Source organism: Oncorhynchus keta, chromosome 10 (genome assembly GCF_023373465.1).
Source record: "Oncorhynchus keta strain PuntledgeMale-10-30-2019 chromosome 10, Oket_V2, whole genome shotgun sequence".
Lineage (NCBI taxonomy): Eukaryota > Metazoa > Chordata > Actinopteri > Salmoniformes > Salmonidae > Oncorhynchus > Oncorhynchus keta.
The window spans coordinates 52787783-52812726 of record NC_068430.1 but is presented as its reverse complement, the minus strand read 5'-3'; the positions used below and the strand labels follow the sequence as shown (position 1 = coordinate 52812726).

Genomic DNA, 24944 nt, shown 5'->3' with positions numbered 1-24944 from the left:
TCATAATTATGGCTAAACCCTGCCCATTTCTCTTCTTAAAATTAGATTTTAAACCTGACTAACTAATGAAGGCCAAGTTTGATGCGTCGGTCCACCAGAGCTACCACGCATTTGGGTGGAAGTGTCTGGGAACGAGTTACGGTGTAATGTGACTAACATGACTTCTCTTTGGAGCATGTGCCACAACATGTCACCCTTTATAAAGCACATGTTTATATCACACAGTTATGCCACGTTAATGAGCCCTTTATAAAACATGACATAGGGTTATAGACGCTTTGTAACACATTTATGTAGTGCCTTTATAAGCTGAACATAATTTAAAGCGAGACCAGTAGGGTCCATTCGTTTCGCGGTCTGACTTGGTAAACACAACTCTCCGTTACCAAGTCAAAGACAACAATGCTCTGTGGCTGAGCTCCCTGCTTCTTTGTTGCCGTGGGAGCCGCTGGAATTTCCGTTTCATTCGCTACACTGTGACTTTTGAAGCATGCTGTTCGCCCCGTAAGCTCTATTAGCCAGTGGAATGTCCCTTAACCTCCCACGCAAAATGTCCCTGGCCGACAAAAACAAGATAGTACAGTCCCTAATACAGTCCCTGTGCAAATACGAACACCCCAGTGCAACACCAGACACACAGTGCTCGGTTCCCTTTTCTACGTGATTGTGTGTGTGTGTGTGTAAACAATGTGTCATGGTTGCAGTCAAGACACAATGTTGCGGTATTTTCACAGAGACTGCCATTGTTCCAGCTCATTTATTTTTTCTTCTCCTTACTAACATGTGCAATGAAGTCTAGTAAAGCCATGTGTGATGTGGTGTGTGTGTGTGTGTGTATGCGTACAGTATGTGTGTGGTCTTTCCTGAACTTAATGGGGTAAGATTGATAAGAGCCAGGCCTGTAATGTGTGTCCAATTATGTGGACTGACTCACTTGGCGAGAGTGGGTAAGGTAGTTAGGTATTCCCTCCAATAGAAATGATTTTACTCCAAGTGCGATAGGCAAATCATCCACACAGTCCAAATCATTACAATCATGGACAACGGCCAAACTGATAAGTGGGTCACAGTCAGTATCCCAAATGGGGCTCTGGTCAAAACTAGTGCTCTATGTTAGGAATAGAGTGCTATTTGGGACGCAGACAGAGGGGTTACTTCCTAACTTATTCAGGTATACAGCATATCTTAAACATGTGATTGCTTTGCATAAAATGTAAAGAGAGGTAATTATGTACAATTTCGCCAAAGTCGGGAAAGTTAACTGAATTCAGCACTTATTTTCCCACTTTTCAATATGCATCTACAGTTGCGATTCCGTCAGCCAACCACTTTCCAGGCTTTTTTCTACCACAGGTAAAAATATAAATATTTGCATATTCCAAGTAGCCATTGGAAGGTGTAAGTGCCGGCAAAAAAATAGTCTGAATGTCCATTTTAGTCTATTTTGTATTCAGAACTCCACTCGTTGCAGTCAACGGTAATGCCAAAGGTAATGTAAGTACAAACAGTCTATGTAAACCAAGCCCAATGCCAGAGGTGATTCTTGGTGCGCCCATAGCGGTTCTTGTGGCGACATGGCAACAGCATGTCTGTAGATGTAGGCTAAATAGTTATTGTATGGACCAAAGTTGTAGGGTTAAGTTGCCCCTAGACACTGATCTGGGCTCAGTTTTGCATTTCCCCCACTAATGGTTAAGGTCAGGAATGGGGAGGGGAAGTTGATCTTAGATCTTTACCTATGGGAGACTTCACACCATCTAAAAAGCGGCGCAAGGATAAACTGAAGAAATTCCAACAGGAATAAGGTCAATACAGAGCAACGTACAGAGGTAACTGCCAAAATAAAGAAAACACTTGAGTAAATAAAAAAATAAATATATATGTTTTATTGTCACACACCAGATAAGGTGCAATAAAATGTGTCGTTTTACAGGGTCAGCTATAGTAATACGGCGCCCCTGGAGCAAATTAGTTTTAAGTGCCTTGCTCAAGCGCCCATCGACAGACTTTTCACCTTGCCGGCTCGGGTATTCGAACCAGCGACCTTTACGTTACTGGCCCAACGCTCTGACTGCCAAATGAGGGATACAAAGTATATTGAAAGCAGGTGCTTCCACACAGGTGTGGTTCCTGGGCAAATCCTAAACAATTAACATCCCATCATCCTTAGAGTCATTTATAAAAATGCTGGACATTATTTCCGCTACCATGGCTATGCCCCCATAGGATGACAATGCCCCCATCCACAGGGCATGAGTGATCACTGAATGGAGCATGAAAACGATGTAAACCATATGCCATGGCCGTCTCAGTCACCAGATCTCAGCCCAATTGAACACTTATGGGAGATTCTGGAGCGGTGCCTAAGACAGTGTTTTCCGTCTCTATCAACAAAACACCACATTATCACTGGCGTAAATTAGTGTCGCATCCCTCCAATAGTTCCAGGCACTAGTAGAACCTATGCCAAGGAACATTGAAGCTGTTCTGGCTCGTGGTGGCCCAGCTCCCTATTAAGACGCCTTATGTTGGTGTTTCCTTTATTTTGGCAGCGACCTGTATATGCACTGAGTCTACAAAACATTATGAACACCTGCTCTTTCAATGACATAGACTGACCAGGTGAATCCAGGTGAAAGCTATGATCCTTTATTGATGTCACTTGTTAAATCCACTTCAAATCACTGTAGATGAAGGGGAGTAGACAGGTTAAAGAAAGCTGTTTAAGCCTTGAGACAGGCGCAAGAATTGCAATGCTGCTAGGTTCACGCTCAACAGTTTCTGTGCGTATCAAGAATGGTCCACCAGGACTCAATATTAGCAAGTTATTCTTAATGTTTTGAACGCTCAGTGTATATCATAATATTTGTCATTCCACAAATAGAGTACCTTTTGGTTAGTGTAACTTTGTGACAAATAACTTTTTATAATTTATCTGTCATAAAGAACACATGTTCAACTTCATAACAACGAAAATGTCCCATCTCAAAAATTACTATAAAAGTCACCATAAAATTGACAGGGTTGACAGTATCAGGGTTGACGATTTCATCTTAAATCAGCCTTTACTGCTCTTGTGACATGGAAGCTTTGAACATGTTAAAACCTTTTAGCCTATCTATCTATGGGAAACAAGATTGATATGTTATGCTCGACATGCTCAGTTTTCCACCACAAAACACTAGAACATGGTAGAAAAAAAAAGTAGAACCAGGCCACCTGCTTTTACACTATGCTTTGACTATAAATGTTAAATGCTTTATTTTGAAAATAATAACTTAAAAATAACATTAGCCAACTTTTGGCTAGTTCCAATGGTACATCAACTGGCAAAAACTAGCCAAGTTTATTTACTTCTGTTGAAACGGCAAAACAAAGGCTACAAGACATTTCCATACACACAACTGCTGTTTGATACTGCTACTTGACAGCTAGACGATAGAGCTGGCTGTGGTAGCTACAGAACTTCAGTTGAGAGGGCATGAAACATTAGCTAATGTTACATGTCAGTTACACTACTAGCTCAGCACTGGGAATAAATGTTTTTTAAGTCAAACAGCAGTTACCTTGGCAGCCAAATAAAGTCAAATAAAGAGTAGCCAGTTTCTGCTCTGCTTGCTTTTACAACTTGGAGAAAAAGCTAAACACACACAGACAGCAGCTGCCTCTGTTCAACTATCCTGTGCCGGTCCTATAAGGCAGCCTTTCTGAATCTTTGCATTCACACAGCCTGTCTGAATGCTCTCTGGCGTCCGCCTGGTCCTAAATCCAGCTATCTGAAACAGCCAAACAGCTTAACCGACTGCTCTGAGGCGGCCTCATGGTCCTAAAGCACACCGATGGCACTGTTTTGCATCACAGCGCCACGATACAATTGGGGGGGACAAAAATGCGATTTCAGAATGTGGGGGTGTCATGTCCCCCAGTACCCAATTAAAGTTGTGCTGGTCCTTAAGGGGTTTGCCTGCTTGGGGTGTGTGTGTGGGTTCAGGGGGCCCCCAAAAGCAAACTTCACCCTATGGAAGAAAAACGGTCAGGGTGAGTTGTAATTTAATTGAACCATTTTCTTTTGTGGTACTAATCCACATATGAGCCTGACCAAAATGTGCACTCAGGCCAAAACGTCTTTGGGAATAGGACGTGCAAATCTTTCCCCAGGCTGGTGGTCCGACCATGTAAAACACATACTGTAGAGACCCGAGGATCCCAAACCCAACAAGGTTTTGGAGCTAGTTGTTGTTGTCAGTGGCACACCACTAGTAGAAGTAGTCAATGTACCCATACTAATTTTCTTCATACCAATTACTTTACCTCTTTGCACCTGTTTTCGAGGACAGTCCAAAAAGTTAAGTGAAGGTTAAGAGAAAGAAACAGTATCATGTACCAAAAATGGTGTGGTGCAAAAACAATCTGGCCCTGTTTCATTCTACTTTAGCCAACTCCTGGCCGTGTGGTTGTCATGCCAGAACACAAATGTGTGACTAAAGCCGAAACAGTTTCCAAGCTAAGTGTCTGCTGCATAGGCCTATATGAATAAATGCACATCACAAAATACAATTCTGATGTATACTCTAGAGGCAAAGCTGTGTTGCCCAAGTCTAAATGTCATTGACCCTCACCTAACAAGCAACCAACCAAAGATCTGACTAAAAGGTGGCAAAAGAACAGTCTTTATCACTTTATAGCAAAGTAAGTAATGTGGGGCGACTTACTTCGATATCTAGAGATGACTGGAGACTTGTACTAAATATCTGTGTTCTCCGTTTGTCTGTTGCCAGTTCGTTTTGTTTCGTGAAACCTACCAGCGGGTTTCCCCTTGCGTCTCTCTGTTCTAGTTCCGCCCGGTTTTGACCATTCTGCTCTGACCCTGAGCCTGCCTGCCGTTCTGTACCTTGCCACACCACACTGGATTATTGACCCCTGCCTGCTCTGACCCTGAGACTGCCTGCCATTCTGGACCTTTTGCACCCCATCTGGATTACTGACCTCTGGCTGCCCTTGACCTGTCGTTTTCCCTACGCCTGTACTAGTAATAAACTTTGGTTACTTCGACACTGTCTGCATCTGGGTCTTACCTGAAACGTGATAGTTTTTTTATTTATATAAGTCTGCATGACTTGGTTCTCTTCACAACAAAACACATATTATGCATAGCTAAATAACAGGCTATTATTACGATTATTATTAATCGAATCAAGACTCAAACACATGCAGGACTCTGCCCCATCCACAGTAGCTCTCTTTCTTCTTATTCCCGGGCCGTTGGGAAAAAATTGTTTTTTTTTACCTGCTACATTGGAAGCGTAACTGTTACACTTGGAAGGGTAAACCTTTTGGCCAGCAAGAGCAGTGCTTGAGCCACTTTATCAAGGGTTATCGGGCCTGAGCTGTGTGTAGAAATGTTGAAAATGGAACCAGAGCAGCGCAACAAATGATTAGGGTTATCTCACGGGCTGCAAAAGTTACACGTCTAGTGTAGCAGTCCAGATAGGACAATTGACTTCGTCCACTGACCTAAGATCAGTAAAAGTTTGAATCAAACAGAGCCTCCTATAAAAGCGCCTCTGTGTGGTCATTAGTCGCTTTCTGTGTATGGACTTGAAAGACAGTTGGACATTACACCTCTGGCGATATCAACACCTTGGGCACTACAATGCCAGATGAGAGAGGACTATTTCAGGGAACAAAGCATGGTGGTCCTTCAAAGGTTAGCGGTTAGCTCCAATTAATTTGTGGGGGGTAATACTGTAACTGGCTCATCAGCCATTTTGTTGGCACCATCCTTGGTTGCTTTGATGTGGACCACTGAGATATTGTCTTCAAGTTTCATCAGCCAATTTATTTTGATTGACAGGCTAATTAACCAAAAACCTCTGACAAAACAACCTCTGACAAAACAACCTATGTTTGTCAGCCTGTAGTGATCAGTGTGGCGTTGCTTAGCAGGGAGCTTAACAATTCCCTGTAAACATTTTATTTTTTTAACCCTTTAGAAAACCATTCTGTAGAGGAGGTTAGCAACTCTCAACCAAATTCATGTTTATGTACTCTTGCTGTTGGTAAGAAGTTAGAACCAGCCAGTCACTAAGCTTACAGTAAAGCTACAAGCCTTGCTAAGTTGATTACATGTTAGCAGAGGCTAGCCCTGCCGCACGAGAGCTTTAGGGTCAGGTTAGCTCCGGCTGTTACCTCACACAAGGCTGCGTGGGCACAAAACTGGCACCCAACTGCCAATTAATCAAATTAGGACAGATGCGTGTGCCAAGGTGCGGAGGCTCAAATACTTTAGGGAAATATAACAGGCGAGAAATGTCGAAAAATATATAAATGTAAAATCTGCAGCACTTCCCGTGTGTCATAAGCCCTGGGGAGTTTGGGCTTTTCTCGCTTCAGCCTTGGGAAAGAACAGGAATGTCGGGATGAGAGGAATTACCACAGATCCTATAGTGCTTTCCGGTTTCTCAGCCTTCAGGGATTGGGATATGCCGGGAAGGGGAGAGAGGGGTGGACATAGTTGCTCGCCATCACCTGTTCCTTCAGTGAGGGAGTTTGGCTTCGGCTGCAGTTGAAGAACTCTGTCACGCCCTGACCTTAGAGAATCTTTTATTTCTCTATTTTGGTTAGGTCAGGGAGTGGCTAGGGTGGGTCATAAATAAAATAATTAACCTACCCCATGCTGCATCTTGGTCCGACCATCCTGGCACTGTGGGAAGCTGTGTATGTCACAGAGATGCTTGACCCCCTCAGCCTTATTTGTTGGACAAAACACACTTGGCTAGGCCATATTAGCATCATTGTCATGTGGACTGAGAAAGACACACACATTTTTGGCATGAACACACATATACACTAAACTACTCATAAGGCACACATGCACACACACATTTTTGTAAACTACTCAGAGGCACGTACTTGCACACACACACACACACTCTCTCTCTTACACACACACACACACACACACACACTCAAATAAAGAGGAACACAGAGGGACTTTTCAAGTGCCCGATTAGTTCAAGGAGCACAGGGTTGTGGTTGCAATAGCTCCAGAGATATTTGTCATTGCCTTGTCAGTGTAATGCTTCAATGGTCGACATTTCACAGCCTGGTCTACATTGTCCTCAGAGCCCCATTAGCTATGTGTGAAGGCAGGCTGGGCCGCTCTGTCAGTCGTGACCAGTGTGCCTCGTTAAATGGCTTGGCAGTGGGCACCAGCACATTTCACCCACGGATTTACTGCCATTGCCAGAGACTGGTCCAGTAAAATTCAACTGAAAGTTAGCCTGACAAAGGCCCAGCGCAGTAAAAAACTTTTTTTCCCCCTGAAATTATGAGAATTATGATAATACCCCTTTAGTGTAAGAGTTGTTTGAAAAGAACGCCTGAAATTTCAGCTTGTTTTAGTGGGATGGAGTTTTGGCTTGCCCGGTGACATCGCCAAGTGGTAAATTAGTTAACAGACCAATAAGAAAATGAGTTCCAAACCTCAATGCCAATAAAAGCTAGTTTTCAGTTTTCCCCTCCCCACTCTCAGACCACTCTCAGACAGTCCTAGGGATCTATCTTTGCTCGAAAGCTATTTATATTTATTTTTGACCATAAAAAAAACATTATGGTACTTAATTACTACCCAGAAATGATTTGATACTGAGATTTAAAAAAAACGGCTGCATTGGCATCATACACGTGGTTATAGTTGAGGAACAGTGCTGCGATTGCCAAACTTTCTCGCTACTTCCCCATCTGTTGGTCTCCACTGAATACATGTACCGGTAGGCTGTGTTTATTATCTCATTAGCAGTAACCAAGGTTACGTCCCAAATGGCACCCTATTCCCTATGTAGTACACTAAGTAGGTAGTAGTGGGCCTTTCGGGACACATGCCAAACCTTTTTACACGGTGGGCTATGTAGGTGCCACCTAAGGAGCTGAAGCTTACTGGTCTGCTGGGGTTTAGGGAGAGCTCTTCCCTGTCCATCGCCTTACCCTAGAAGCTTCGCATTCTGCCCCACGCCACAGCACATGGTGCACCATCAGCAATCTTGCCCACCCAACCTCCCACGAAAACACACTAAACACTGCACAAACCTGTGTATGTAAGCTTTGGGTACACACACAGACACACTTTGTCTCTATCTCCTATCCATGTCACGGTGTCACCTCACTGCCACCCAGCCACCCCCTGTGACACCCAGTCAGGCCTGGTTGCCATGTGGAGCATGCTTCCATCCTTCCTTACATGAAGTTGGTGGCACCTTAATTGGGAAGTACGGGCTCGTGGTGATGGCTGGAGCTGAATGAATGTTATCACACACCTCGTTTCTATGTGTTTGATGCCATTCCATTTACTCCATTCCAGCCATTATTATGAGCCGTCCTCCCCTCAGCAGCTTCCACTGTTCCCCTCTCTCCCCCTGGTTCACTCCCACTGTGTGGGGACGGTGCCTGGCTGGCCATTGGCAGCGATGAAAGCAGTCTCAATAAAGTAGTAAGAATATATTGTATTATATGATATGATATTATATTGCATATTTTGCAGGTGTGTGCCTACAGGGTGTGGGCACGAAGTATGCCCACATCAGGGGCAGCCCCCTTCTCTCTCACACACACCATGTTAACTCAGATAGGAAATGAAAGCCAGCTGCGGCTTACTGATTTTATCTGTGATGCTTTGCTGTTATATGTATCTGACTTTCTCAGGTGTTTATGTCCCCAAGTTGGATTGATTATTCCATTTCCACGTTGATGGAGGAATGACAGGAACATACTAAAGAGCCGTTCTACTCTACCCTGAAACCTCTACACTCCTCGCATATCTGTAAGTAATGTAATGTAGTAATGTTTGTCCATTATGCCATTTGTCTTAGACCACAGTATCATTACATATTATCATGAACTCCGTGGTACAATAATCAACAGTAACATACTACGTGCTTGAAATAGGGATAGCTGTTGTAAATGATACAAATACAATGTCAATTGTAGCTTAAGTTTGACATGAGCACCATTAAAAGCATTCATTAGGCATAACGGGTAAACACCACATATGCCTGTTTTTGAATCTAATACCAATTCTAGACGTAATTATTTCTAATAAAACAGTCACGCTGTGATCAAGTGGAATTCTAATGGCTCATAATGAGGTGTTTGAGCTAAATGTGTGGAAGTGAGGTCTTTGTATTTAGTTCAGCACTGTATTTAGTGAAGTGATTTAAATACTCCCAACAATAAAAAAAAGAGTTCCCAAAGTACTTTTATTTTTACCCCTTTTTCTCCCCAATTTCGTGGTATCCAATTGTTTTTAGTATTGTCCCATCGCTACAACTCCCGTGCGGGCTCGGGAGAGACGAAGGTTGAAAGTCATGCGTCCTCCGATACACAACCCAACCAAGCCACACTGCTTCCTAACACTGCGCGCATCCAACCCGGAAGCCAGCCACACCAATGTGACGGAGGAAACAACCTTGGTTAGCGTGCACTGCGCCCGGCCTGCCACAGGAGTCGCTGGTGCGAGATGAGACAGATGAGACAAGGATATCCCTACCGGCCAACACCTCCCTAACCCTAGGCCAATTGTGTGTCATCCTACGGACCTCCCGGTCACGACAGAGCCTGGGCGCGAACCCAGGGTCTCTGGTGGCACAGCTGGCGCTGCAGTACAGCACCCTTAACCACTGCGCCACACGGGAAGTCGATCAAGATGATCTGATTGAACTTTATGGAAAGCTACGGAAGTCCGTTGTTAAGTGGAGCACAGAGGCAGGGTACGAGTACTTTTCTTTCTTTTCCAAGTCGTAGAAGTCAGACTGTTATCAAAGGTGCCATGCTAATAAAATGCTACATCGCCATGACATCTAACAGCTTCTCTGCTGTGGACTTTACAATACAACAGAACTACCTACAGTCTAGCGCTGTTGTTTACAAACCGGTGGATAATGCAGGCGCTGCAGGTGCAATTCCAGACACAACAAAAGCCTCTCAATAACCTCCCCCATTGCAAAGTCCGGAAACCTCGCGACCCATTTGCTGCCACGTCTGTTCCTTCGAGGTGAGTAACCTACGAAATGATTTCTGACATTAATGATCACAGGCCTGGTGGATGAGCTGTCTGACATCAATGCCTTTCTGCTCTAGTGTTGACAGGGCAGAGGGATTTAGAGTGATTTCATCTGCTTGACTGCCGGGCTGTAGAGCACTGTAGCGTTCGTTGCGAGACTTAGCCGTAGGGTCTGAAAACATTTTCCTCTGACGGTCTGTCTGCCTCGCATCAATAAACTGGTTTATCCACCCACTGTATACTGTAAGTCTCAGTGGGCGATCTAGACTGGACTGGAGAGGTTTACAGCCTAACTAAACATGACAGAAATCCACTCAAAACTGTTCTTGTGGATATTGTGCTCCCCTTCTAGAGCATTAGCACAATCATAATCAATGTTGTAGAGTGTAGAATACCAGCTCTGACCAATGATGTGCATTTTCTTTATGTGCATAAAAGATTGGGAGAGAACAGCTGTGACGCAATCGATGGACAACATGAAAGCCTTCTATTAATCCCACTCCCTGCAGCTAAAGACCTCATCTCCAATTCAATACTGTCGGTTTCCCTTCACCTGCTGTGGGCGCTGCCTGGCCTGTGTAACAGACAGAGAGCAGTGAACCTACAGGATCCCCTCCAGGACTTTCTCCACATCTCTCCCCCGCAGTGCCGACCGGCAGCCTAGAAGTCTCCAGAAGTTTCCCGATCATTTCGGGATGAAACAGTTACAGAACTAATGAGTGGATTGTCAGTTATCCAAGACGTTTTGATGGGCTCTGATGAGATTTGCGGCAGCCATTATTTTTGGTTCAATAGGATCGACTCTGATAAGCCCGCTCTACGGCCCCCAAAATAAAACTACGGACCGCTCTCTCTCAGTGTTCTTAGAGGCTTTTCCTCTAAGTGAAACCTTTCTATTACTTGGCAGTTGTTTGCTACTTACTGTTCACTTACTCACAATTCATCTTACTTCTAATTCACTGAAGGAGAAGGAATCTAACTCATGGCTATAAGAGAACCAAAGCAGTATACACCATGCAATTCAGGGTTTGAACCTCTACACCAGTGTCGATAATTGACCTGGTCAAGCTAGAACAATTCCTGGAACACCGGCCATGCCTTAATATCCTGGTGTTGCTTACCCTCTAGGATGACTTCTTTGCCCGTCTTCTTCAGGGCCTGCACGGCCTCGTCGTGTGTGGCGTCCCGGAGGTCGGCGCTGTTGACCGACAGGATGGCGTCACCCACGTACAGGGCCTCCGTCTGGTCAGCCGCCAACCCCTTGAAGATCTTCGAGATGAGAATGGGCATTTTGTTCTCTTTTCCACCTGTAAAGTAGGCCGTCATTGTAAGATAAGAATTTGTTCTTAACTGACTTGCCAAGTTAAATAAAGGTTAAATTACATTTTTTTATCATAATGTAGAGCACATGGCATTGGATCAGTTCATATCAATGAGACACAGTACGCTTCACGTACAAACTACAAAACCAGATGGTTACAGGGCTTAGATTGTGCATGAATATGATGGGGTATGAATATAAAATATTGTGGTCTACAGGATTATAATACATACGCTTTATCCTAGGGCTTAAAGTAAGTCCCTCCCCACTGGGCACATTTACATGCGGTTGAGTTGTCAACTAACGTGAGTTCAACGTGAAATCAGCAAAACATTTCACCGTGTCAATGGATTTAGGTTCAACCTTTTTGCAAATCCAATCACTTTTTCCCGTTGATTCGTTGGGTTGAAATGGCGTGGAAACAATGTTGATTCAACACGTTTTTGCCCAGTGGATCTGATACTAGTGACTAACATTTGAGGTGTTTCTTGGGAATCTTCGAAAGTTTGTTGAACGTTGTTTACGAGAAAGGAAAGTAGCAATGCACAAGGAAAGTTTTGCTCCATGGGTGTAGGTACTCTTGAGACTGACTAGATTGTTCTGTCACTCAGAGTTCATAGTAAGTACATAAGACTGCATCACCCGCGACAGTGCTCAACGGTTTAATTTGAAAAGCTGAGCAAGGGACATGTTTCACATTTAGACTGCAGTTGTAGAGAATACGAGGACACCAGTCATCCACTTTGCCCGGCTGCAGTCTCTTCTCTCTAACAGGATAATGAAGGTCAGTTCATAGGCTGATGAATCTGCCACTTCCAGAGGGCCCTTCATGGGAAATATTGTCAATAATGTCAAGTGCCAGTTGGGTCTTGGCCTTGGGGTGGCTGAGAAATGTTCCGAAAGAGGATTAAATCAAATTAACTCCGAATATATATTTCAAAGGTTGGCTCCCACGGGCGATTCTACGGATTTAATTCATGCCTGAGACTAGAGCCAGGTGCCCTCAATAAAAGATGTCGGGGCTGACACACCCATGCATCTCAATCACAGTGGCATCGGCACAGACTGTGACTCCCTCCGCTGTCAACATTATCTATGCCTTTTCTGAGTGGGGCTAGCGTTGCACGCCAGTGTGACATTTGATGGTTGTTCGTTCAGTGATTGAGATTCAGAAATTATGGCCACCAAATTGAGATTCTGACGCCTGGTGAATTGTGTGGGAGGCGAGAGCAGAAAAAATATCCTCAGTGATTCAATTGGTAAAAATAGAACTACCAGATAATGAAATCCCAGACTGTAACATCACCAAATCAAAATCACCAAGGAACAAACTCCAAATAGACTTTTAGATTAGATCATTAACAAATCATAGACCATATGCAATATTGGGCTATATGTCATAAACTGCATTTAAGCCAATCAACTTGAATATGTGAAATTCGGAAAAGAAATAAATCACACTTCTATTACTATTTTTATTTTTTAATTGTCAGAATCATTTCCAATCCCCCCTATATATTTATTGTCAATTTATATACAGTATACACAGTACCAGTCAAAAGTTTCATACTCATTCCAGTTTTTCTTTATTTTTACTTTTTTTCTACATTGTAGAATAATAGTGAAGAAATCAAAGCTATGAAATAACACATATGGAATCATGTAGTAACCCCAAAAATGTTAAATCCAAATATATTTTAGATTCTTCAAAGTAGTCACCCTTTGCATTGATGACAGCTTTGCACACTCTTGGCATTCTCTGAACCAACTTCACCTGGAATGCTTTTCTTGAAGGAGTTCCCACATATGCTGAGCACTTGTTGGCTGCTTTTCCTTCACTCCGCGGTCCGACTCATCCCAAATCATCTCAATTGGGTTGAGGTTGGGTGATTGTGGAGGCCTGGTCATCTGATGCAGCACTCTATCACCCTCCTTGGTCAAATTGCCATTACACTGCCTGGAGGTGTGTTGGGTCATTGTCCTGTTGAAAAACAAATGATAGTCCCACTAAGCGCAAACCAGATGGGATGGCGTATCGCTGGAGAATGCTGTGGTAGTCATGCTGATTAAGTGTGCCTTGAATTCTAAATAAATCACAGACAGTGTCACCGGCGAAGCACCCCCACATCATCACAACTCCTCCATGCTTCACAGTGGGAACCACACATGCGGAAATCATCCATTCACCTACTCTGAGTCTCAAAGACACAGCGACAAAAATCTCACATTGAGACTCATCAGACCAAAAGTACAGATTTCCCCGGTCTAATATCCATTGCTCGTGTTTCTTGGCCCAAGCAGGCCTCTTTTTCTTATTGGTGTCCTTTAGTAGTGGTTTCCTTGCAGCAATTCGACCATGAAGGCTTGATTCATGCAGTCTCCTCTGAACAGTTGCTGCTGAGATGTATCTGTTACTTGAACTCTGTGAAGCATTTATTTGGGCTGCAATTTCTGAGGTGCAATAAACTCAAATGAACTTAAAATCCTCTACAGAATAGGTAACTCTGGGTCTTCCTTTTCTGTGGCGGTCCTCATGAGAACCAGTTTCATCATAGCGCTTGATGGTTTTTGTGTGACTTCGTTATTATATGTTACGAATTTGCAAAACACACAATAAGTTTTAATTTGGTTAAATGTATAAGATGTTAAATGCAAATGTATGATATGTAACAAATTCTAGCTAAGTGTTTAATGTCAGCTAGCTGGCTAACATTAGCTAGGCTAACGGTAAGGGTTAAGGTTAGAGTTAAGGTTGGGGTTAAGTTTAGGAGTTAGGTAAAATAGTTAAGGTTAGGGTTAGGGGAAGAGTTAGCTAACATCATAAGTAGTTGCAAAGTGCAATGAACAAAAATATAAATGCAACATGCAAAACATTCTAAGATTTTTCTGAGTTACAGTTCATATAAGGGAATCAGTCAATTTAAATAAATTAAATTATGCCCTAACCTATGGATTTCACATGACTGGGAATACAGATATGCAGATATGCATCTGTTGGTCACAGATAACTTATAGGGGTGTGGATCAGAAAACCAGTCAATATCTGGTGTGACCACTATTTTCCTCACGCGACACATCTCATCTGCATAGAGTTGATCAGGCTGTTGATTGTGGCCTATGGAATGTTGTCCCACTCCTTTTCAATAGCTATCCGAAGTTGCTGGACATTAGCGGGAACTGGAATACGCTGTCGTACACGTCAATCCAGAGCATCCCAAACATGCTAAATAGGTCACATGTCTGGTGAGTAAGCAGGCCATGGAAGAACTGGGCCATTTTCAGCTATCAGGAATTGTGTACAGATCTTTGTGCCGTGGGGCCGTGCATTATCATGCTGAAACATAAGGTGATGGCGGCAGATGAATGGCAATGGGACTCAGGATCTCGTCACGGTATCCCTGTGCACTCACATTGCCATTGTTCATTGTCCATAGCTTATACATGCCCATAACATAACCCCACCGCCACCATGGGGCACTCTGTTCACAACGTGGACATCAGCAAACCGTTTGCCCACATGACACCATACACACGGTCTGCCATCTGCCCGGTACAGTTGAAACCTGTACCCACCCGTGAAAACCACACTTCTCCAGCATGCCAGTGGCCCGCTTTTCCCACTGAAGTCGTTTACAATGCCGAACTGCAGTCAGGTCAAGACCCTGGTGAGGACGACCAGCTTCTGATAGTTTTTGCAGAAATTATTCGGTTGTGCCCACAGTTTCATCAGCTGTCCGGGTGGCTGGTCTCAGATGATCCCGCAGGTAAGGAAGCCGGATGTGGAGGTCCTGGGCCGGCATGTTTACAAGTGGTCTGCGGTTGTGAGGCCGGTTGTACGTACTGCCAAATTCTCTAAAACGACATTGGAGGAGGATTATGGTAGAGAAATGAACATTCAATTCGCTTGCAACAGATCTGGTGCACATTACTGCAGTCAGCATGCCAATTGCAAGCACCCTCAAAACTTGAAGACATCTGTGGCGTTGTGTTGTGTGACAAAACTGCACATTTTTGAGTGATGTTTTACTGTCCCTAGCACAAGGTGCACCTGTGTAATGATCATTCTGTTTAATCTGCTTCTTTTTATGTGATACTTGCCAGGTGGACTGATTATATTGGCAAGGAATAAATGCTCACTAACAGGGATGTAAACATATTTGTGCACAAAATTTGAAAGAAATACCGTAATTTCCGGACTATAAGCCGCTACTTCATTCCCACACTTTGAACCTCGCGGTTTATACAATGACGCGGCTAATTTATGGATTTTTCGCAAGATTCATGCCGCCGCCAAAGAACTGAGCACTGTCACATAATGTGACGTAAATCGAGCGCGCTCAAACTTCCCATCATTCTGATTACGGTTGTAATTTTGTCACCCTCATCATGGCAAAGACACGGAGAAATGCATATGATGCAGCTTTCAAGTTGAAGGCGACTGATCTGGCTGTTGGAAAAGGAAATAGAGCTGCTGCATGGGAGCTTGGCCTTAATGAGTCGATTATAAGACTTTGTAAAAAGCAGCGTGAGGAACTGACTCAGTGCAAAAAGACAACAAACCTTTCAGAGGGAAAAAAAGCAGATGGCCCAAAGTATTTGCAGCCACTCGACATCAGTGTAAATCGTGCATTTAAGGTGGCGCTCCGTGTTCAGTGGGAGGCTTGGATGACAAATGGGGAGAAATCCTTCACTAAAACGGGCCGCAGGCGAAGAGCATCTTATGGTCAAGTCTGCCAGTGGGTCCTGACAGCGTGGAGCATTGTCAAAAAATCCACTATCATCAACGGGTTTCGAAAGGCTGGACTGCTGCGTGTTGAAGGGGCAGCATGAGCTCAGCGGGGTATTTGCCTCCGGATGAAAGTGACTAGAGCGACAATGAAAACGATCCATTATCGGATGAAGCAATTCTGAGGCTATTCAACTCCGACACCGAAGGAGATGACTTCAGTGGTTTCAGTGCACAGGAGGAGGAAGATAGTGACCAATGACTTTACTGGTAGGCTACTGTTTAAATTTTTGTTATAAGCCGTGTTTCGTTAAAGCCTATTTATTTTTGTTACAAGCCGTGTTTCGTTTAAAGGCTGTGTAAAGTTAATTTGTTTCAATGTACCGGTAGGCACCTGCGGCTTATAGACATGTGCGGCTTATTTATGTACAAAATACATCTTTTTTAATAATTCAGTGGGTGCGGTTTATATTCAGGTGCGCTTAATAGTCCAGCAATTACGGTAAGCGATTTGTGCATATGGAACATTTCTGGGATCTTTTATTTCAGCTCATGAAACATTGGACCAACACTTTATATGTTGCATTTATATTTTTGTTCTTTAGTGTAGCTAAAAAGTAGTAAGTAGATGAAAAGTTGCTAATTAGCTAAAATGCTAAAGTTGTCCGTTATGAGATTCGACATTCTCGTTATACAGCTGCCCATCCACCCCAACCAACCATCCTACTTCCGTTTTGCTTAAAGCAAAACATTGGTCTTATGGAACCATACCAAATGTAACATATAATACTAATTTGAGTGTCTCGGATTTACATTTACGTCTAGTCTATGAGACCGGAAAAGGAGGGCACCAATTGTGTTTCGCTTTGTTACTCTTGAGGGATACAACCAATGCTTATTCAAACAGACTAACTATTTAACGTAAGATTTGTTGCATGAGCTGAACATCTGAGTTGTGCACTAATTTCTACACACCAGTCTCCTTCTACCTATCGTACAGTATATGGTGTCAAAACAAACTTTAGGCCTCAAGCCTATCCGGCCTTAAATGCACTTCGGCACTTTGGTCCTAACGCAAGGTCGACTCCATGCCTCCCTCCACCGAACCAGGGTGGGCTTCTGAAAATAAACATCCCAGACAGACTGCTCCACTGCCATCAAATAGCTTTCATCTCAGGCCAATGACAACTGCATTCTGGGATCTTCTTGTCATCTGTTCGCATTGTGGTGTCAGCTGGCCGCCTCTTTGCCTTTTGCTCGCTCTCTCTCGGCTTGACGTGGCAGCACCACTCTGTCGAGACAGTGGGGAGTCACCAGTTGGTGGTCGGTTTCACTTATTTAAACAGTGCCAATTGATTTTCAAAGCCGCAATTTTTATTTGATTTATGTCATTAAATGTTTATGTCATTAGGGGGACTCCTTTTGTAAAAGGGGGCTGAAACTAATACAACACCAGACACATCATTCCTGACAAACGGTGAAGCATTTTGCATTGCAGTAGGTCCAGGCCGTCTATCAAAATGGACCACTGTCCTGGGCAGGTTGCCAGAGCGATGAGATGGTCTATGTATACATGCAGACATTCCAGGAAGTAAATCTCCATTTATTCTCTATTATATTGCATTACTTACAACAGCCACGATAAACACAACCATTGATGTTTAATGATGGTGCATTTTACACAGTAACAGTTAAAAGTTTGGACACACCTTCTAATTTAAGGGTTTTTGCTTTATTTTTACTACTTTCTACATTGTAGAATAATAGTGAAGAATTCAAAACTATGAAATAACACATAGGGAATCATGTAGTAACCAAAAGTGTCATTGTCCTGTTGAAAACCAAATGATAGTCCCACTAAGCGCAACGCAGATGGGATGGCGTATCGCTGCAGAATACTGTTGTAGCCATGCTGGTTAAGTGTGCCTTGAATTCTAAATAAATCACAGACAGTATCACCAGCAAAGCATTCCTACACCATTATACCTCCTCTTCCATGCTTCACGTGGGAACCACACATGCTGAGATCCTCCGTTCACCTACTCTGCGTCTCACAAAGACACAGAGGTTGGAACCAAAAATCTCAAATTTGGACTCATCAGACCAAAGGACAGATTTCCCCCGGTCTAATGTCCATTGCTCGTATTTCTTGGCCCAAGCAATTCTCTTCATCTTATTGGTGTTCTTTAGTAGTGGTTTCTTTGCAGCAATTTGACCATGAAGGCCTGATTGACACAGTCTCCTCTGAACAGTTGATGTTAAGATGTGTCTATTACTTGAACTCTGTGAAGCACTTATTTGGGCTGCAATTTCTGAGGTGCAGTTAACTCTAATGAACTGATCCTCTGCAGCAGATGTAACTCTGTCTTCCTTTCCTGTTGCGTTCCTCATGAGAGCCAGTTTCATCATAGCTCTTGATGGTTTTGCAACTGCACTTTCCGGATTTACTGACCTTCATGTCTTAAAGTAATGATGGACTGTCGTGTCTCTTTGAGCTGTTCTTGCCATAATATGGACTTGGTCTTTTACCAAATAGGGCTGTATACCACCCCTCTTCTGTATACCACCCCTACCTAGTCACAACACAACTGATTGGCTCAAACACATTAAGAAGGAAAGACATTCCACAAATTAACTTTTAACAAGGCACACCTGTTAATTTAAATTCATTCCAGGTGACTACCTCAAGCAGTTGGTTGAGAGAATGCCAAGAGTGTGCAAAGCTGTCATCAAGGCAAAGGGTGGATACTTTGAAGAATCTCAAATATAAATTTGTTTAACACTTTTTTGGTTACTACATGATTTCATATGTTATTTCATAGTTTTGATGTCTTCACTATTATTCTACAATGTAGAAACAAATTCAAATAAAGAAAAACATGAGTAGGTGTGTCCAAACATTTGACTGGCACTGTATTGTCATTGGCTATACTGAGCAATTTTCCTAACCAGCTTTGCTGCTGTTTTAACTGAGCACAGGTACAGTGCCTTGCGAAAGTATTCATCCCCTTGGCATTTTTCCTACTTTGTTGCATTACAGCCTGTAATTTAAATCGATTTTTATTTGGATTTCATGTAATGGACATACACAAAATAGTCCAAATTGGTGAAGTGAAATGAAAAAAAGAACTTGTTTAAAACTGTTTAAAAAACGTAAATGTGGTGCGTGCATATGTATTCACCCCCTTTGCTATGAAGCCCCTAAATAGATCTGGTGCAACCAATTACCTTCAGAAGTCACATAATTAGTTAAATAAAGTCCACCTGTGTGCAATCTAAGTGTCACATGATCTGTCACATGATCTCAGTAAATATACACCTGTTCTGAAAGGCCTCAGAGTCTGCAACCCCACGAAGCAAGGGGCACCACTAAGCAGGGGCACCACCAAGCAAGCGGCACCATGGAGACCAAGGTGCTCTCCAAACAGGTCAGGGACAAAGTACAGATCGGTGTTGGATTATAAAAAAATAATCGAAACTTTGAACATCCCACTGAGCACCATTAAATCCATTATTAAAGAATGGAAAGAATATGGCACCACAACAAACCTGCCACGCACCAGGCAAGGAGGGCATTAAGCAGAGAGGCAACAAAGAGACCAAAGATAACCCTGAAGGAGATGCAAAGCTCCACAGCGGAGATGGGAGTATCTGTCCATAGGACCACTTTAAGCGTTACACTCCACAGAGCTGGGCTCTACGGATGAGTGGGCAGAAAAAAGCCATTGCTTAAAGAAAAGAATAAGCAAACACGTTTGGTGTTCGCCATAAGGCAAGTGGGAGACTCCGCAAACATATGGAAGAAGGTACTCTGGTCAGATGAGACTAAAATGTAGCTTTTTGGCCATCAAGGAAAATACTATATCTAGGGCAAACCCAACACCTCTAATCACTCCGAGAACACCATCGTAACAGTGAAGCATGGTAGTGTCATGCCCTGGCCATAGAGAGGCTTTTTATTCTCTATTTTGGTTAAGCCAGGGTGTGACTAGGGTGGGCGTTCTATGTTATTTTTTCTATGTTTTTGTATTTCTTTGTTTTTGGCCAGGTATGGTTCTCAATCAGGGACAGCTGTCTGTCGTTGTTTCTGATTGAGAGCCATACTTAGGTAGCTCTTGTCCACATGGGTTTTGTGGGTAGTTGTTTTCCATTTCTGTGTTTGCACCGTACGGGACTGTTTCGATTTTAATTTCTTTCCTGCACTTTGTTCTTTTGGTATTTTCTCGTGTTCTGAGTTATTAAAAGTTATTATGGACACGTACGTATTTTAATTCTAGGTTGTAAAGCAACAAAATAGGAAAAATACCAAGGGGGTGAATACTTTCTGAAGCCACTGTACGTCACTCTGTGTTTCATAATTGTCCTTAAATTCGCAAGAGGCTGAATGTTTTCTCACTGGAGAGCATCTGAGTGAGCAAAACAGCACCCGTCTGTCTCTATATGTGCAGGCCATCTATGTGATGCTGTCTGGTCAAAAAGAGTATGACATTGCTGCCGCCGTAACATTGAACGCAAGAGAAGCCAGCAAGCATTTGGCCTACCTCGATTTTTTTTTTTTAAGTATAAAATAATAGCCAATCAGCATTGAGCTAAACTGAGCGAGCTCAACTGCGTTCATCCACCTCTGGCCTGCTCGCCTCCCTACCACTGAGGAAGTACAGTTCCCGCTCAGCCCAGTCAAAACTGTTCGCTGCTCTGGCCCCCCAATGGTGGAACAAACTCCCTCACGACGCCAGGACAGCAGAGTCAATCACCACCTTCCGGAGACACCTGAAACCCCACCTCTTTAAGGAATACCTAGGATAGGATAAGTAATCCTTCTCACCCCCCCCCCCTTAAGATTTAGATGCACTATTGTAAAGTGACTGTTCTACTGGATGTCATAAGGTGAATGCACCAATTTGTAAGTCGCTCTGGATAAGAGCGTCTGCTAAATGACTTAAATGTAAATGTAATGTAAATGTAATGTAAATGTCCTGGCGCACCCAGAAGAAGTGTCAAGGGAAGCCAGATTGGATTTGCCTTCAATCGAATCACATCACATAGAGAGCAATATGTAATTGACAGAAACAACTTGAATTGTTGCATCGCTTTGTGTTGTTGTGAGCCAGTGGTTAGCTAGCTTGCTAAAATTGGTCCTTTCCTAAATAAGCCATAGACGGAGATAGGGTTTTACTTAATTCTCCATTCTGGGCAATGATTATAACGGCGATTCTGATACAACCATAAATTCATACATTGTGCCCATGGCCTGAGAGCATGGAAGTGCAATATGTAACTAGATGTAGAAGGCTAACGTTAACTAGCCAACGTTGCCCATGAAAGGAAGTTAGGCTAGTGAGCAAGCATTTTAGCCAGGTTGCTAAAAATGCAAATGCATTTTAGTGTATGTGTATGACAGAGTCATAGACCGTTTGGTCAACATGAAAGGGAGGAGGATGACATTGGCATTTCTCTACAAGTAGGGTGAGTCAACATGTTTTTCTACTTGCACAAATGCACGCACGAAGACACACACACACACACCAATCAGAACCATGGACAGTCACGTCATATTTAGCTTACGTTGATTGGACTAAATTATTTTTGGTATCTTGTAGTTGTCACTGTATTAGACTAAAGCATAGGTGATTTGATTATGTTGAAATGTTGAAGTTGAAATGGTGTTGGACTAGTGGAGGCAGCTCCTATTTTCTTTGCGACTTGACTTGGTAACTCTCCATGGTTCTAAATCAAGTTATTTATTAGTCTGAAAATGTCGGAGACGTTAACTTGCTTTGACGTTAACTTGCTTGACCTTGCTGTAGATCATGTAACTGTTTGTTACATGCAATATGCTTTGTGGACTTCACCGGACAGAGGTCTGCGCTCTGGTTTTGTGATGAAACAAAGGTGTCGTTGAATTTATTCTGCCACTGTGTTTTCTTTTGTCTCGGCCTTATGCCTATATATCATGGCACGAGGCATATGAACTAACAGGTTATCACAACAACACCGTTAGCAAACAACACAGTTATCACAACACATCGCTTGTAATATGGCTTTTTTTTTCTGGCTTGGCTTCCCCGGTGATTTTACCCACACACCGCTACTGCTCTTCACAAACAAACAGACAAACAAGCACACACCGTCTTAAGCTCAAACAGGAGTAGGGATGTAGTATTCTTAGAAATACTCTGTTTTCCGCTTGAGACCTCAAAAGTCTCGCTTTTCCTAAAAGCGTGTTCCATCACCTTATCTGATTGCATGTGCATACTACAATGGCGTACAATAACTAGTCATGAGGCTACATTAGATTTAAAGGGTGTGCCCCAAAGGGTTTTTGTTGACCTGCTTTTCCATCGCGATCGTGCCGGAAGCAGTGAGACGATTTGTTTCCTAATCACAAGTTTGAGCCGTCACATTGACTATGGAATACTCCCAAAAGACCACGGGATACACTTGAGTGTGAAAAACATTAGGAACACCTTCCTAATATTGAGTTGCACCCTTTTTTGCCCTCAGCACAGCCTCAATTTGTCTGGCCACGAACTCTACAGGGTGTCAAAACCGTTCCACAGGGATGCTGGCCCATGTTGTGTCAAGTTGGCTGGATGTCCTTCGGGTGGTGGACCATTCTTGACACACGCAGGACACTGTTGAGCGTGAAAAACCCAGTACTGCTGCAGTTCTTGGCCCCTACTACCATACCCTGTTTAAAGGCACTTAAATATTTTGTCTTACGCATTCACCCTCTGAATGGCACACATACACAATCCACATGTCAATTGTCTTTAGGCGTAGAAATCCTTATTTAAACCTGTCTCTTCCCCTTCATCTACACTGATTGAAGTGGATTTAACAGGTGACATCAAAAAGTGATCATAGCTTTCCCCTGGATTCACCTATGTCGTGGAAAGAGCTGGTGTTCCTAATGTTTTGTACATTCAGTGTATATGGAGACATTTTGATGTTGGTAATAACTTGTGAACAGTTGTGAATAAATAGATGTCCTAATTCAATTAGACATGCAGACTTATTCCCATGGGACAACATTAGGCAACATTTCACTCTCATGACATCATGTAACTATTTCACAGTGGTGCTTGTCTAACATCAGCTCTTATTTCTGTATGAAGAGTTTACTATATGCCACTATTGCACAGCAGCATGGCAGATAGGCTACCTTTCTCTTGAAGTTACCATGCATCCTGACAAACTTTCTTGGTAGGCTATATTCACCCGATCATAACATGTTTAGGGAGAGAATCAAGTCATCAAAATAACATTTAGAGAAATAGTTGGTTGCACAGTTTACTTGAATAGCTTCAAATGGCTTTATTGACGAGAACAGTTTGTGATGTTTTTTCAAAAGGTTCCGCTGTTTGAAAAACTTAGGCTCTCACAAACAGCCTAGCCTAGTGCACTACAGCATGGCCTTTTCTCAATTATTCAGCGAATGGAAGAGTGTCCTCCCCTCCTCGATAGACACTTTTCATCTATGATAGTCATGTGTATCCTACCCAAGTCCTTCCTGGAATTGTTTTTAAATCTGCCACACCTCATTTGAATCAGCTTTTGTTTTGTGTGAGGAGAAAAGCATGTACACGTTTAAAAACAATATGCTACTTATCATTTTATTTTTAAAATGTCTTGCACAACAAGTATTATTATTTATTTTTGTATCACTTTACACATTGATTTTGGGATTCCACCCTGTAAATGAAATTTGCCTGACTCAACCAAGTCTCATTTCATACAAGCGCATTTTCGCCCACGTAAACTCTCGCCACCTCTCCTCGATTACCTTCAAAAGGAGGCGAGAGGACTGAGGAAAGAGGACGAAGGAGTTGAACAAATCCAATTGAGAAAAAACCCATGGAAAAACTTCAACCCAATTACTGACCTTCGAAGAGTTTAAGTATTCGGTGAGGGAAGTTGGTACTTTCAGCGTTTACTTTTAGTAAAGTCCAACGCAGGTATCGAGTAGTTTACATTGTTAAACTTGAAGAAAAAAACGGACCAAATAAATGTTTTCGAGAGTGTCATTTGATTACGCACTACACTGAACCTACCTTTAATACTAATTCCAAGTCCTCCCACATCTTGCTTGGTAACTCGCACCGTGCGCTTAACGTTGGTGATTGTTTCTGGGACCGGAGAGGAGCTGAGGTTGGCTGGGTCTCCGTTAATGGCACCGGCAGGAGTTGGGTTGGGTTTAACTATGTCTTCGGCGACCTCTCCGGGGCTCACGGTTAAAGTCTCCTCCGTAAGTGTGGCTAATACACGGATCCAACGGTCCACGGTAACTCGAAGTTCTAACAGTCCCGTTTTCTGTGCCTTCATCGTGGCAGCCATGTTCAACACATTCCTGGAATAACTAGACGGGTTGGCACTCGGTAGTCGTGTAAAGAGATAGGGGTGGGGGAGATGCCAAGAGGCGCAGCCCCCTCCTCCAACTCTCTCTCTCTCTCTCTCTCCTCTTCCAAGAGGTTTAGCCTAGTACTCTCTCTCAAGTATTGCAGTTAATTGAGCACAATACGATTATTAAAGATAAAGGGGAGTTTTTTTTATTCCATTAATTAACAAAGTTTAATCAGTGGCCAACATACTTTTTGTAAGTGGTGGGAAAGGTACCCCATTCTAAAAGTAAAGATATCTTAATTAACAGAGAATGACTCAAGTAAAAGTGAAAGTCGCCCTGTAAAAGTATAAAAGTATTTGTTTTTAAATATACTTAAGTATATATACAAAAGTAAATGTAATTGCTACAATGTACACAAGTATCAAAAGTAAAAGTATAAAAAATGTCTAATTCCTTATATAAAACAAACCAGATGGCATAATTGTATTTTTATTCA

General features: G+C 42.9%; 1 protein-coding gene across 3 annotated transcripts in view; it reads right to left on the bottom strand.

Annotated features, from left to right (window-relative positions):
* The window catches only part of LOC118388947 (alpha-1-syntrophin-like), a 69790-nt gene extending 45240 nt beyond the window's left edge, over positions 1 to 24550 (bottom strand). The window contains exons 1-2 of one of the 3 annotated variants that reach the window (XM_035778575.2): positions 24159 to 24550; positions 11179 to 11364 (exon numbers count right to left, since the gene is read on the bottom strand). In XM_035778575.2, coding sequence (XP_035634468.1) covers positions 11179 to 11364; positions 24159 to 24441 — 469 coding nt within the window. In that variant the 5' untranslated portion in view covers positions 24442 to 24550. Of the gene's footprint in view, positions 1 to 11178; positions 11365 to 23989; positions 24133 to 24158 lie in introns of those variants that run through there. The other 2 variants (XM_035778576.2, XM_035778578.2) reach the window with 2 other exon arrangements.
* Positions 24551 to 24944: the final 394 nt, after the last annotated feature.